Raw genomic sequence first — 16,458 nt, 5'->3', positions numbered from 1 at the left:
TGTTGGAAACTTACCCTGAGCAGAAACCAGATAGTAACCCAGCAACACCCACACACTCCTGAAATGAGATATTTCTGAGAAATAGGGAAGAGGAAAGAGCACATTCTGAGATCCTCTGGTCAAAAAGCTCACCGTGTAAACTGAGCCAGCCCATATTAGCAGCACAGACAGATGCAGGTTGAGAGTTATTTTATTAACATTGGGAATTATTCATGAAGTAAGGGCACAGATGGGTATATAACAAATATTGATTATGAAGTGATACATTATTCAGGGGGTGAAATGGCAAGTACTATTAGATGTCATACATTATAAAATTTCAAAAGAGAAGGCATGCTCCTTCCAAGATCAGCATTAGAAATATCTCCTGACACTTCCTAATTTTTTTAAAGATGAAAGCATTTTATTAATGGTATATATTAAACAATAAAAGCCATTGCATTCTAGGTTCAATAAGGCTAAGTGGATACAAGCTTTAAGATCTTTTAGTAAGAGGAAGGCATTCCCCAAATGTCTAAGACATTTCCAGCATCATTTGAAACACTTTTTAAATGCAGTTCAAAATCTCATTACAATTAGCATCAAACAAGTATTTAAGTGATCAATAAGACTCTTTTCATATTAGATATTGAATAGTTGTGGGAATGGGTCAATGAAGTAGGTATTTTTTTAAATATGTTTTATTGATTTTTAGAGAGAGGGATAGAAAAAATAGAAACATCGATGAGAGAGAAACATCATCAATCAGCTGCCTCCTGCACTTCCACTACTGGGGATCCAGCCCACAACCTAGGCATGTGCCCCAACCAGGAATCAAACTGGCCACCTCTAGGTTCATAGGTCAAGGCTTAACCACTGAGCAACACCAGATGGGCCATAGTTGTTGTTGTTGTTAATCCTCACCTGAGGATATTTTTTTCCATTGATTTTTAGAGACAGTGAAGGAGAGAGAGGGTTAGGGTGGGGGGATGAAAGAGAGAAAGAGAAAGAGAAATAGTGATGTTGAAAGAGACACATCAATTGGATGCTTCCCTCACATGCCCAGACTAGGGCGGGCATCGAACCTGCAACCCAGGTACATGCCCTTGACCGGGAATCAAACCCGAGACCATTTGTGGGCCAAGGCTGTAACCACTCAGAAACCCGGGCCAGGACCGTAGTGGGTATTATTAATGTCCATCCTTAATTCCCTAATGGGGCCAGCTTGTCCCTTCTACAGAAAACTTGTTTCAGCCAAATGGAAGCTGTTCACCCCTCCCCACCATGAGGGGATCACACAGCCAATAACTGACTGGCAGGAGGTTTAAAAAGGCTGGTCTCCTTGCCTCGAAACGGGACTGGTGCTGAGAGGATATTCATGCTCCAGAGCTCACCCTGGGATCAGGAAGAACCCAGATCCTCTTCGACCCCTTTCTGCTTTCGTCTCTTTCTCTCTTCTCAGAGAGGTCCTTCAGTAAGTCATAGGCAACAAAATCCTTGTCTCAGGCTCTGCTTTCAAGGAACCTGACCCGAGTTGCCTTTTGTCATTTTAAAAATAGTCTTTGTAATGAAATTACTAGAGTACTGCTAGTGGAAACTTAAACAAGAGTATTTGGGTGACTGAAGAAACAAGACATATCAGCCATGCGCTGCATAATAATGACGTTTTTTGGTCAACAATGAACGGCAGGTGCAATGGTGGTCACAGACCAGCTAAGTCGGTGGAAGTGCACTCTGTGCTGTTTATACAATGACAGCATCACCTAATGATACATTTCTCAGGACAGATGCCTGTCTTTAAGCAACGACAGCTGTCTTTGTAAAACCAAGTCATCCTTCAAACAGTGCCCTGTTCTGACTCTCTTTCCTTGACACATTCATTTAACAAATGTTATTGAATTAAACAGTGAACCCAGTCTTCTGCTAGATTATCGGCAAACAGAGATAACTCAGTCAAGGAACTCATGGGAAAGCTGGGGACAACATATGAACATCAGATTGCCCAACATGCCGAGAAATACAGAGAAAAGGTTGATAACTTTAGGTAGAATGGACCAGAAATTTGAAGACAGGAGGCAACCAGATGACTTAGAACCCACAATGGGAAGCTTTTCTGTGAGGAGATCGGTGGGAAACCGTCTATTGTCTTCACTAGCAGAGAGGTGTGGACAAGGACAAGGAACCCGGAATGCTGGTGACCCTTGAACCCTGGCATTGTCTCCACTAAACAGTGACCCTAAGCACCCACTGTTTAGTCGAGACAAGGTAGCTGAAGCAACTTCCCCACCAGACAGTTACGTAAATCCTTACTGATAAGATAGCCTGTCTGTTATTGGAAACTGCCTGCCTAAGGGCTATAGGTATTTCCCAAACTGAATAAAGGATGGCAAGGCCTGAGAAGCCCTTTCTCTTGCATTGGGCTTGCCTGCCTGGCCTCCAATTTTTCCAAATATCTATTTCTTGTCTCATCTCTTTCGTGCGGTCCCCTCTTCAGATCCTGAACCCTGAACTGCACTGGACATGGATCAATCACATAGATCTTAAGTTATATCCAAATTACTGTACCTCTGATGTTTTACTTTTTGACAGTTGACCAATTTGTGCAGTTGTTTTTCTTTAACCAGACATTGAGACATGTAAGCTTCCTCCCATGGATAACTACTAGTAACTTCAGGAGCATCTAAATAGAATGTTTAAAATGTACCTCAAAGATGTTTGTTACAGTATTGTTCATAATACTGAAAAGTTGGAAATGATGCAAACTCAGGTTAAATACATTATGACATGTGATCCATAGATTACCATGCAGCCATCAGGGGAACAACAAAGTTCCAGAGGTTTGATGAGTTGAAAAGATGTTCTCAGTGGGACAAGTGGGAAAAATAAAGCTTTCAAACTAACATAGGCGTGCCTATTGTAGATCACCTGAAAGGCAACTTTCTACTTGGTGTGAGACATCAGGCACTGCTATGTCATGATTTTTCCTCTACCTACAGACATATGCCACTACTAGATTATTACCATAATCGATGTGGTGTTTATTTGTGTGTGTGTGTGTGTGTGTGTGCATGTGTGTGTGTGTGTGTGCTGATATATTTTGATTTCAGAGAGGGAGCCATAGGAACATCAATGATGAGAAAGACTGGCTGCCTCCTGCACGACCCCTACTGGGGATCAAACCCACAACCCGGGCATGTGCCTTTGACTGGAATTGAACCTGGACCCTTCAGTTCACAGGCCGACACTCTATCCATTGAGCCAGACCAGCTAGGGCTATAATCAAGGATTATAAACAAGGATTGCCAAGAACACAACCTGGGCATGTGCCCTGACCAGGAATTGAACTGTGACCCTTCCGGTTCATAGGTCGATGCTCAACCACTGAGCCACACCAGCTGGGGAAGTATTTCTTTAATGATTAACATTTTTCTAGAACTTGATTTTGATAATATTGATGAGTTTGCTTCTAACAAAGAAGTCAAATTTTAATAAATTGTGGTTTGGGGGTTAAATAAAATATTTAAACTTAGAGTAATGTTTTATATTTTAAAATCCTTACTTCTCAGTTTTTCAATTATTTTGCTCTTCAGCGGAGAGAGGCACATTGTAGGTGGTCAAAAAAATATCATTTGAGAGAATGGATCTCTATTTTTTGGATACCATAAATTATTTGAATTACAGGAGGGCAAAGTTATTTCATGTTTATGGGATTTGAGAAACATGCAGTTTCTATTGAGTCTCTTCTCCCTCTAGTGGGACCACAGAGGAAGGGAACTCAACAAGTGCAGCTTGATGTTACAGTAAGAAAAATTCCTACAGTGGAGGTCACAGCTTTATTAAATTACATGGGAAATACAGGGTCCCTGAGGGAAGTTTTAGAGCAACATGTAACACTGGTATAGACAGAGCCTTGTGTCTGAAAGAACTTTGTTCAAGCATATAGATCTACACATCCTGATAACTAAGAGGAAATGAAGACTCAAACCCTTCTTTGTACTCACATTGTTGCAATCAAATGCAAAATGTTGGCAATCCGTTGGTTGTTATCAGTCAGCAATGTTTATCAGTCAGAAATGCTTACTAGCAAACCACTCCTGAAACACTGCTGTAAACCCATGATACTTGATTGTCAATCCTGAGTCCATGGGTGGGCATGTGCTGATTTTGGCCGGGCTCACTCACTCCTGAGACTAGTCAGCTACAAGCTGGCTGGGTAAGGACAGTCTCAGATGCTATAATGGCATAAATGAGCCTTCCTCCACTTGTTTTTGCGTTGTTTTTTAAAATCTTTATTATTGAACCCTCCATTTGTTTTTCACATCCCCCCAGCAGGTTAGCCCGGGCGCGTTCTCATGGTGGAGGCAGGAGTGCAAAAGCAAGCAAGGTCAGTCATGCAAAAGGCAAGAAGGAATGCAAACCCCGTGTTGAAACCTCTCTTGGACTCCTGTTTGCTACAATGTCATTGGCTAAAGCAAATTTCAAGGCCAAACCAGAGTCAGAGCAGAGAGTGGTTACAAAGTTACAGGGAAGCGGGTGTGGAGAGATGGAGACCATTCTTGAGGCCACTGATGCACTCAACCTACCACAGTTGCCTATGGTTAAGAGCCAGGCCATTTCTTGCTTCAATATCCCTCACAACTATCCCCTCTGCGCTGAACACTCGGGACAAGCCAAGCATTCAAGGCCAACCTATCATAAATGATCAGATTTCCCAGCTCCCCTCCCAAGCTGTCACTGCCTTAAATAACAAAGACTGAGCCTCCATCAAGTTTCGTGATCAAATTGTCTTACACGTGATCATTATTGAACTAATTGAATCCTAAATAGGAAGGTGACTCAAAGTAAATACTTAATCTTTTCTCTGCATCCCCAAACTACAAGTTTATAGGATCAAAGGAGATGAAGAGAGTCAAGAGGATGGGAAGTACTCTTGGTCAAGAGGTCGAAACCTGTGGCTGTGTGATGCTGAGGAAGTTACATTACCTCTCAGAGTCTCAGGTTCCTTGCCTTCAAAACGGAGAGCAATCATTTATTCATCCAATGTTTATTGAGACTCTACTAAGTATAATCCTCTACACCACAAGTGTCAAACACAAGGCCCGCGGGCCAAATCCAGCCCTCCAGGCCTTGCAATGTGGCCCGCACCGCGCTGTCATCACTGCACTCCGCTGTCAGTTTATGACATTGTCAGTTTATGACTATTCAGTAAACCATTCGGCCCGCGATTTAGGCTGGATTTTAGATTTTGGCCCCTTCTCTGATTGAGTTCGACACCCCTACTCTACACTCACAGAGTCCATGTTGGAAACACACTAGAAAAAGAAAACTTCTAATACAGGGCTAACAAGCATGGAGCCGTAGGGGACACAGAGAGGTGCCATTTAATCCTATTTCAGATTCAGTGCATGCTTCCTGGTGGAAGTGATGACTAAGCTGAGACTCAAAGTGAGGGCAGAAATTGGTCAATTTTTCAGGAAAGGTGTCCTATGAAGAGGGAATGGCATGTAGAAGTCCTAAACTCAAGATGTTTCCTTTCTGGCTATCATCATTGCAAGCAGAAGAATATTCTAGCATACTCTAGAATATTCATTCAGGGATACAATACAAATTCCCTGGGGATCTCAGTAAAATTCAAGTTCTGACTGTGCAGATCTGGGGTGGGATCCGAGATCCCGCTTTTCTAATGAGGTGAGACTCACCCATGGACCACACTTTGAGTAGGGACGAAGGGAGGATTTCTACAGTTAAAATTTCCATCTTCTTCCCTTCCTGGCACTTCAGACTTTATGGGGGTGTGGAGAGCAAGATGAGACAGCGATACCTTCGTGAGCAGGGTAAATCCTGGCCTACTCTGAAAAAAAGTTCCTGGAAGGAAGGGAAACGTTGGTTCTCTAAAAGGTCCCAAGAAACCAAAACACTTTCCAAAGGCTGTTGTCATCAAGTGCTTCAACCCCTTCACGAGAGGCTAGAGTCCTGCTCCACCAACCACTCCTACTTACCCACATAACTCCCCCGTGCTTCTGTCAAAGTAGCCTATATGTCTCTGTGCTTTGTTTGCCCCTGGGACTGTCATGAAAGTTTTACTGACCATTTCTTTGAAAGGAGGAATAGTCTTTGTCAAAGGGTAAGCCAGTCAAGTGGCAAATCCTTTACTGAGCACTGTGCTGTGTCAGGCACGTGGTAGGTGTTAGAGAGGTACGGTTGGAGCCACACACCAGTGAACATAAAAAAAAACAAACAAAAAAAAACAACAAAAAGGTAGCCAGATCATCTTGCTTATGCCATTGCACAATTTTCACAAAACTCTGGAAAGGCAAAGATTTGCAGAACACAGAAGGTGAAATTGTCACCTGGCAACGAAACTCTCGCTTCCCAGCAGAACACAACACACTGGGGAGACTGTCCACCGATCCACGCTCTGTATCGCCCAGGATACCCTTGGGCCGGTGTGGTCTTGTACTTTTGTATTAAGCCAGGAAGAGACGATTTCAGGACAGGCTCCTGTAGACACTTGCTTTCCTCCCATGTTGCTCCATTTCGTATGGGAAAAGCAGGAAAAGGCTTCAAGTCTGTGAAGAGAAATCAGAATCAGCAGCAGGATTAGTGCACATACAATTCCAGAGGTCATGTCTATAAGGGGCATAGGTCTTCTAAATATAGAGATAATACAGCAACAAATATTGGAAGGATACGCGTTGAAATGTTAACAGTGATTATTCCCAGCGTGACAGGCCTTGTTGGCAAACTCAAGAGCTATTCTCAAACCCTTCACCAATGGTAACTCCCATTCTCTAAGCTAGAGAGCCAAATACTTGATTTATCAAATGCCTTTTTAACTATGGGTGGTCACGCGATGCAGTTCTGGTCATTTAGATGAATTGGAAATCCGTGGAGGTTCCTGGGAAACCTTGTGTATCCTGTTAAAGTGAGAGGACTGGAAGGAGACTGCTGCTTCTGCCCATCCCTCTTCTTCCTGCCTTGACCTTGGTCATGATGGCTGGAGCTATGGCAGTCATCTTGCAACCATGAAAATGATTCAATGGGAACCCAACATGCTGCTAGTGGAATGGCAACTTAGGGAGCGTCTAGGTCCTTTATGATACTACCAAGCAATAGAACCAACCCCTAACTCTGGGCTTCTATTCTTGCAAGAAAAACACTTCCCTATTTAACTAAACCACTGGATCTTATTTCGAGTGCTTGTAATATATCAGTGAAAGAAATAAAACTTTCTAGTGGAGGATAGAAGACCATGAGTCATAAAATAAATAAGGAGCTATAGCATGTTGGAAAGTGGGGTGCCATGCAAAACAAACAAACAAACAAAGAAAACCCAAGAAAAAACAGGGAAAAGATACAGGGAAAACATGATCACCAGGGTAGAAGAAGAGGGGGAAGTTCAAAACAGAGCTGTCAGAAGAACTCCGAAGATAAGAAATGATAGAAATAAAGATTTGAAGGAGGCAAGGGAAGTGGGGGGTTGGTCCTGTGGGTAGCAGGACAGGAAACATCTAAGACAGTGAGCTTCCAACTCAAAGTTCCTGAGGAGGAAGAGAGCCTGGCATGTTTGAAGAATCCCGAGCAGGCCGTATGGGTGGAGCAGAGTGAAATCGGGGAGAAAAAGAGTCAGAGCAGAAAGGGCTTTGTGGGTCACCCGGAGCACTTCCGCTTTTACTCTGGGGAAGGTGGGGGCCTCCGAGTGCTGTCAGCAGAGAAAGGAGGCGACCTGACTCCTGTGTTCACAAGAGCCCTCTGGCTGCTACAGGGAGAGCATGCCAAAGGTGGGGCAGGGAAAAGGTGGCCGGGAAGCAGAAAGACCCCTTAGGAGGATATTTCCATAATCCTGGTTAGAGACCGTAGAACCTGGACCAGAATAAAAGCAGTGAGAGAAGAGAAGTCCGATTCTGTACACATTTTGAGGAAGTGGCAATAGGATTTGCTGATTGGTTGGAAGTGGAGGGTGAGAAGATACGCAGAGTCAAGGATTACTCCATGGCTTCACGCTGAGCGACTAGACAGAGGGCAAATGGGTGGTGGGAGGGTCAGAAGCTCATTCGGAACATGCTACGTTTCTGACACATACCCAAGTCGGGGCATTAGTAGGGGGTTGGTTATATGAATGTAGAATTAAGGACAGGGGGCTGGACGGCACATTTAAACTTTAGGGGTCATTGCCAATAGATGGTGTTTAGAGTATGAGTTTTGTTGTGCAGACAAAAATGTGTGCTTCAACAGAAAACAATGCATTGTCAGAGGGACCCTATGTGGGAGTTATAAAAGGTATCACTATATATAACTGTAGATATATGTATATATGTATGTTTTTTATAAAACATATCACAATTTTTTTTTTTTTTTTTTGCAAAGTGGCCATTTTTATGAGAGTGGGGTGTTTGATCTCAGAACAACGTTCCATTAAGGCTCTTTTATTCAAAAATTGCCATCATGACTGATAAAGTATCTTCAGTGTTGCAAGACTTACATGGTAAACATAACACCCCTACCTACACTTATTCAGTAGTGTGCACTCAATGAAAAACAAAAGGGCATTAGTAACAGCTACTTCTTTTCAGCAGGTATGCAGGTAACAGGAATGAACACTGACTTCCTAGGATAAGTTGATGACAGAATTAACACAAGTTAACTGGTGTTCCTTTTGAAGGTGGGAAGTTACACTCAATACAAACAAACAAAAAAAATGCTTTCATGCCGGGACCGGTTTGGCTCAATGGATGGAGCGTCGGCTTGGGGACTGAAGAGTCCCGGGTTCGATTCCCGTTAGGGGCATGTACCTTGGTTGCGGGCATGTCCCCAGTGGGGGGTGTGCAGGAGGCAGCTGATCGATGACTCTCTCATCGATGTTTCTGACTATCTCTCTCCCTTCCTCTCTGTATAAAATCAATGGAATGTATTTAAAAAAAAAAGAAAATGCTTTCAATGCATAGTGTTATATCCATGCTGTCATGCCACAAAAACAGCCTTGCCAAGCCTCACAGAACTGCAATCACGTGCAACGATAAATAGTACTGAATGAAGTTTACCATCTGACCCGTGGGCAATACTTTCCAGGCATTCCATTAGCTTACCCGTTGCAGTACTCTAAGCTAGTCACCTTGACAATCACATCCAGCGGGGTGCTTGCTGCAAGGGAGGCATGTCCCCAGTTGTTTTGGCTACACTATCATGGGAAGGCATTCCTGGGGTTCTACATCAAAGTAACGGTATTGGACAGTCTAATGGCAATCGCTGATAGCCTGCTCACATGAATGATGGTTCCTTCATCCATTGTGTTGGAAGGACACAGTGGGAAGGGGAAAATCAAAAACAAAAAACTAACACTATCCCAATGGTCTGGGCTGGAGAAAGGGAAGCGCCTTCGGATCCACATGGCACTTGACCGTCATTTTATAAGGGTTTTCCTTCCAATGAAGCTACCACGTTGCCTCTCAATTTCGCTCCAAGTGTTGAACGGTCCTTTATGGCATTCAAGCCATTCACTTGCTACTCAGGTTTAATACTTTAATGCTAATTTCTTCTTAATGGCATCGCTAGAGCCAGCATAAACCATCCTGCTTTTAAAAGGTACACTTTCAGGATCCTGTAGTGCCCAGGGCTGCGGCTGCACGGCTGGGCTCCGGCTGGGCAGCACGGGGAGGAGGAGGATGGGGGGTGGCGGGGAGCAGCGAGGGCCGGGCATCCTGCTCTATGTTTTAAACAACAGTCAGCAAGGTAAAATAATTCTGTGGAAAAAGCAATTTTACCTCCATTTGCACATTCATTTAAATATTTGTGAAATTATGTACATATGCATTATAATCCATGTATACATATGTGGGAAACATATATGTGTAAAATTATACATATTATATTATAATTTCATATATATTTATTACTACATGTATAGTTTTATTATATATAATTAAATGGTATATTTTATATATATAATTATCAATGAGGGAAACAGGCAGATGTAATAACTGGCTCAAAATAGAATGCAAAACCAGCTATATATACACACACACTCACTACACAATACACATTACATAATGCAGATGTAATGTATACACATGTATAATGTATACATTATCTTATATAATAAAAAGCTAATATGCAAATGATCATCATGCCCTCGTGCCCTTGCACCAGGGCTGGGAGACCTGAGGCCCAGTCAGGGACTTGAGGCCACACCCCCAACCTGGCAGGGCTTGATTGGGGACCTGAGGCTGCACCCCCCTACCCAGCAAGGCTTGATGGGGGTGAGGACAGCCAGACCTGGGTCTCTCGAGATTTTGAAGCATGCATGAGTGGGTGGGGACTTGACTCTGAGTCCAGAGGTATACCCTATACTCTGACAGGAGGGAGATTTTCATATACATTTTACTAATTTTCTTTCATCTCTGACTTTTCTATTACAGAGAAAGGTCAAGTAGTAATATTAAAGTATTTCCTCTAATTAATTCCCTTTTAATGTGCATAAATTTCATGCACCAGGCCACTAGTATATACTATATAATGCATATCTATATATATAAAAGCTTAAGCAACCTTTTGGCTGGTAGCTATAATGTGCAATGTCCACAGGGGGCAGATGCTCAATACACAGAAATAGTAGCATGGAACAGACTGATGAATCTCAGAGGGAAAGGGGGAAGGGAGAGTGTGGGAAGAGATTAAACAAAGATCTTATATGCATACTAGAGGCCTTGTGCATGGATTCATGCATGGGTGGGGTCCCTCAGCCTGACCTGCAGAGATCGGGCTGAAACCAGCAGTCCGACATCCCCTGAGGGGTCCTGAATTTCGAGAGGGCGCAGGCCAGGCCGAGGGACCCCACTGGTGCATGAATCCATGCACCAGGCCTCTAGTGTTAATATATAATGTGTAAAAAACTTGCATGATACCCAGGTATTATATATAATGCATGTAAAATAGACATAACATATATTACACAATGCATATACATGTCTGTACTTACTCTTTTGAGCCAATTATAACATCTGCTTGATTCCCTCACTGATTAGTGAGTAGAATCAAGATCCTTAATGTAAGCTCATTTTATAACTATATGAGTCATGATTTTATCTTGGTCAGGTCACATAACTCCTAAGAGGCAAAGCTAAGATTTGAACCCAGGCAGCCTGGCACCTGAGCCCCACACTTCACCAGTGAGCTAATACACATGGACACACTTAGCTCACTGCAGGTACTAACGCACAGCAGGGTCTAGTATTGCTAAGAAGCAGGCATGCCCTCCAACAGAACCTGCATCAAACACCCAGTCTCTCACCGTTTTGGAAGTGGAGGGCATGGATGACAGTAAGACCCCTGAGGTCTGGGACTGGGAGCTGGGTTTGGCCTTCCAGGTGATCCATCTCCTGTATTCTTCCCGGACCTGGAGTTGGAGACAGATATGAGGCGATGAGTCACTCTCAGGGGCAGGAAGTGTGCTCCACAGGCATGTCCCCTGGGAGGGGGGAAGTCAGGACAGGGAGGGCAGCAGCTGCATACCTGGCGGCTGAGCAGACAGTGAATGAGGAAGATGAAGGCTCCCTGCAGGCTATTGATGATGGTGAACAGGTAGGCCATGACACTGGCGATGGGGCCTACCTGGAAAATGCCCAACACCCAGGAGCACCCCAAGATGAAGAGCTGGGCAAAGGCCTTGAACGTCAGCAACCTGGGGGAGAAGATTTGCAGAGGGTAAGGTACTGGGAGGTGGCTGTGGTCCTTGGGGGTCATGCTCCCAAGAGTGGTCTGAGGCTGCCACTCTATGACCCGCCACCAGGGTGCGAATAGACGTGGGGCAGAGTCTTCAAGGCTAGAGGTAGGAAAACCAAATTCGACAGGCACCTGAAAGGCAACACATCTACAGACACACCTGGGCATGAAGATGTGTGAACACACATTTAATGCAATTGTCTGAAAGCCAGAAGGATCCACATGTCCATGAATTTGGGACACATTTTGTCAATAGGAAAGCCATGGTATAAAATACTATAAAGCCCCCTCTTTTTTTAATTTTTTAAAATATATTTTATTGATTTATTACAGAGAAGAAGGGAGAGGGATAGAGTTAGAAACATCGATCAGCTGCCTCCTGCACACCCCCTACTGGGGATGCGCCCGCAACCAAGGTACATGCCCCCAACCGGAATCAAACCTGGGACCTTTCAGTCCGCAGACCGACGTTCTATCCACTGAGCCAAACTGGCTTTGGCAAAGCCCTTTTTTTTATTGAGGTAAAACTCACATGACATAAAAATCACTGTTTTTACCATAAAGTGTGCTATTCGTTGGTGTTTAGCATAGTCACAATGTTGTACAAATATCACTATTACCCAGTTCCAAGACATTTTATCACCCTAAGAGAAACCCATTCCTATTAGGCAGTCATTCTCCAATCCCCTCTCCCCCAACTGGAAACAACCCAGATGACCATCAAAATATGAGTGGATCAGCACAATGTGGCCCATCCCTGCACTGGAATACCATTCAGCCATAGGACAGTGTATGGCACAAAATAAGCCTTTTTGTTAGTTTTAATCTTAAGTATTACAAGAAATAAACTATGTAATATGTGGGGTAAAAAGTTCTGGATAATATGTAGAGTATCCTGTCACTTATGTAAAAGAGGGAGGATGTATAAGTATAGAATTTTCTGGAAGAAAACTCAACTTGAGGGATAATGGCTGCTTAAGGTGGGAGAGGTCTGGGGACCTGTGGGTGTCAGGGAAGGAAGAGGGAATTACTTTGCACATGTTCTCTTTGTGAACTCTGAGAAAAAAGACACCTGCTAAGAAGAGCTCCTGGTGGTTAATTGGGCTCAAATTTTTATTTTTTTTTAATTAATTAATTTATTAATTTATTTATTTATTTATTTATTCTGCATGCTGGGGATTGAGCCCACAATCCAGGCATGTGTCCTTGGTCAGAATTGAACCTGGGACCCTTGAGTGCACAGGCCAACGCTCTAGCCACTGAGCCAAACCAGCTAGGGCCAGGCTCACATTTTAAAAAACAGCCTAGCAGCCATTTCTGTCCAGGGGCCTGTCACATACACTGCACATTGGAGGCTCTGGACTGCCTCCCCATAGGCTGAACGGCCTGCCTGCACCATGTTTCTGCCATCTGAGCCTGCCCTTATAAAGGAATTCCTGGAATCCTCTTTCAGCCACTAGCAGTAAGACTTTCTCCATCCAGGCAAAGCTGCACAGTTCCAGCTAATCAGAAGAGCTTTATTCTGACCAATCAGACTGTGAGGATTTGGAATCTTCATTTGCATGAGGATGGACCAATCAGGGACCAGGGATGAGGAATTCTGTCCATAGAAGCCAACTTCACTCTGGCTCAGAGAGCAAACTTTTCCTTTCTACCGAAACAGAAGGCTGTGTCTCCCTGGACGAACGGAAACACTGAAGATCTCTCAGCAGAGCAGAGCAGAGCAGAGCAGAGCAGAGCGGTGAAGTGCAAAGTGAACACCTGGAGCAGTGCAGAGCTGTCTAGCCAGTGAGAGGCCTGGACCGACGCCACACAGCCATGCGGTATCACAGCTGAACTGTTGTGCCCTGAAGGTTTCTTTATTCACCACGTCCCCAACTAAGATTCCTGATGGCACCAACAACTGTCAGCCGTTGGTTGGCATCTTTTACACTACTTAATTCTTCTTATCACTGCAAGTCTTAACTTCGGCCTTTTTCCTTTAACTTTTTACAAACAACATTTTAAAAATATATTCAAAATGGATGAGGGATTGGAAACTGACAGAATAATAAGCAGAGGACTTGAGCAGGTTGCTGATAATAAAACCTACGGTGTCTGGGTTTCAGCAGGTTCTTAAGATGAAAATCAGTTGAGCGATGAAGTTAGGAAACACAAATGGTCTGATAATGGAAAAAATAAAAAGGTAGCAACCACTGCTCAGAGAGTCATTAACATGGAGTCAGGAGGCTCAGAGGGAAGTGAGGCCTCTGCAAGACTTGGGCCTGGTTGCAAATGGGCTGCTGAACTCAGCTCAAGGCTGAGCCATAAACATCCTGAACTACGTATAATTGCCCTCCTCCTTGCAGGGTTTTTTTCCCTATTGCTTTTTTAAAAAGAGTGGGAGGAAAGAGGGAGAGGAGAAAGGAGAGAGGAGAGAGGAGAGAGGAGAGAGGAGAGAGGAGAGAGGGAGAGAAAAGGGGGTGGGGGGGAGAGACAGACAGCAGGGTGTTGACAAATTGATTGGTTGCCTCCTGCAGGCTTCCTGACCAGGGCCAGGGATTGAATCTGCAACCCAGGTACATGCCCTTGTCTGGGAATTGAACCCGTGACCCTTCCATGCGTGGGCTGACGCTCCAATTAGCAGGGCCTCCTTCTTGCTTTTGCTTCCCTCAGTTGCATACTGAAACTAACAAATCCTGGTAACCTAGCCAGCAACCCTTCATTTGCAGGAAAGAATTACACTGCGGGGAGGAGGGGGGGGGAGGAGACTGTTGATGAACTTCTAATTAAATTTAAAAATACTCATGTTAGAGAAAACTGGTAATACAAATAAAATAGCATTCTGTTTTTGTCAATGTGCACATATAAGTGTGCACAAAGTAACTGGAAAACGTGTCAACCTATGTTCAACATATGGAACACTTTTCCTAGTAACCTGTTAGCATCGGGAGCTGGTCAGTATTAATGAAGGAAGGGAACAAAGGGTATCAAGCATGAAGCCTAACAAGCGAGGGAGCTGGATTGGAGATTAAGCTGCTTCACTAGGCAGTTACAGCATTCACAGGCTCCCCAGGGGACCACCACGTCCTCCACCCTGGGACTTAACCCCCAGAGGATGCAGAAAGCATTCCCCCCCCCCCCCCCCCCCCCCCGGAACAAGCATCCAGATACCCCGATTATCGCGGGGAGCAGGAGCAAACTCCTTACCTAGGCACATGCACAGTAGAAGCCAAGATGGCTCAGGGGGAGGTCCTTCTACCTTGAGGCATGTGCCGTAGGAGCCTAGATGGCAACCACAGAGGGGATGTACCAAGACTGGGAAAAGAATCATACTGGATGAGGGCACTGAACCCTGGAAGGTCCCCAGAAGGGATGGATTCTGGGGAGGACCCAGTACAAACCCAGAAAAACCCAGGAAGTAGGTTGGATAGTTTGAAAGCACTCTTGCTCTTATCTACAATAATAAAAGTGTAATATGGAGAGCGATCAAACAACCGAACAGCAGAACGACCGTCCAGACGACCTTCCAGACAACCACGCTATGACACGCACTGGCACCAGGCCAGCCAAGGCGGGTGCGATGCGATTGGTCGGGAGCTCCGCCATTGCCCCACGATCTCCCTGCAGAGAGAGGCCCAGGCTACCTGGCCTGCGGTGCTGTGGTGGGCGGAGCCTCCCTCTTCCGCTGCTATTGATCTGGGGCCCTGTGATAGATTGCCCCACAAAGGGAGGCCCAGGCCAACCAAGCGATGGCACCCCACGCCTGTCGCCCGCAGAGGGAGGCAACAGGTGGCCAGGGAGGGGAGGGACAGTGCCCCACAGATGGCAAGCAGTGGTAGCGGTGGGGATGGGGCCAGGTGTTGGCAGCCTGGGGAAGGAAAGCCCCAATAGACCCTGAGCCCCAGCCAGGCCTAGGGACCCTACCCAAGGGGTCCTGGATTGTGAGAGGACATAGACCAGGGTGAGGGACAGCCCCACTCCCCTGCACGAATTTTGTGCACCTGGCTCTAATTATGTATGTATGTATGTATATATATATATATATATATATATATATATATATATATATATATGATTACCAAGGATTATCAAATGCTGCTAGAGCCTGTCCCCTCTACATCCCCAAGGTCATTATTTTCCTTCACCCCGATAAATCTTGCCACTACATTTAAATGTCTCCCACACAGATGCCCTTTGAAATTCCTTTCTCATGACACCACAAGAATCCATTTTCAAGAGCAACAACTGTGCTAAGCACTTCATAAGCCACATAAAGTGTGCAATACCAATACCCCCATTCTACAGATGAAGAAACTGAGTTTCAGAGAGGTTGTGTAACTTGCCTAAGGCCACACAGTTTGTAAGTGGCTGAACTGGGTTTGAGCCCCAAATCTAGACACTACGCTATTCTGCCTTGGGTAGAAGACCAGGCAAAGGTACTCATTTGTGGAAAGAAAGAAGGAAGACGGGGAAAAGAGAGAGAGGAAGAAGGGACCACACCTGGTGTCTTTGAGTGTGGAGACTTCAGCATTGACGCTGGAAAGTTTCTGCTTCAGGATCCACAATGTCCAAGTCAGGAGGACGGAATTGATCTACAAAGTCAAGCAAAAGGGACTGAGGGATTGGATACACAAGCTGTTAAAAAAAAAAAAATGGAACAAGCATGGGGGAGATAAGAGATCAACCAAAGGACTTGTATGCATGCATTTAAGCATAACCAATGGACGCAAATGGGGCTGAGGGCATGTATGGGAGTGGGGTGGAGGAGCAATGGTAAGA

The 16,458-nt window shown here is 44.7% G+C and overlaps 1 protein-coding gene across 1 annotated transcript in view; it reads right to left on the bottom strand.

Moving 5' to 3' along the window:
* Positions 1-3,481: 3,481 nt before the first annotated feature.
* ADGRE1 (adhesion G protein-coupled receptor E1) overlaps positions 3,482-16,458 on the bottom strand; it is a 54,658-nt gene continuing 41,681 nt past the window's right edge. Inside the window, exons 20-24 of the mRNA XM_084884669.1 lie at positions 16,180-16,271; positions 11,488-11,656; positions 11,267-11,371; positions 5,260-6,548; positions 3,482-5,051 (exon numbers count right to left, since the gene is read on the bottom strand). Of these exons, the coding sequence (XP_084740795.1) occupies positions 6,543-6,548; positions 11,267-11,371; positions 11,488-11,656; positions 16,180-16,271 (372 nt within the window). The 3' untranslated portion in view covers positions 3,482-5,051; positions 5,260-6,542. The remainder of the gene's footprint in view (positions 5,052-5,259; positions 6,549-11,266; positions 11,372-11,487; positions 11,657-16,179; positions 16,272-16,458) is intronic.

This window comes from Pipistrellus hanaki (genome assembly GCF_964339955.1).
Source record: "Pipistrellus hanaki genome assembly, chromosome: 5".
Taxonomy (NCBI): Eukaryota; Metazoa; Chordata; class Mammalia; order Chiroptera; family Vespertilionidae; genus Pipistrellus; species Pipistrellus hanaki.
This window is presented reverse-complemented; position numbering and strand designations above follow the sequence as displayed.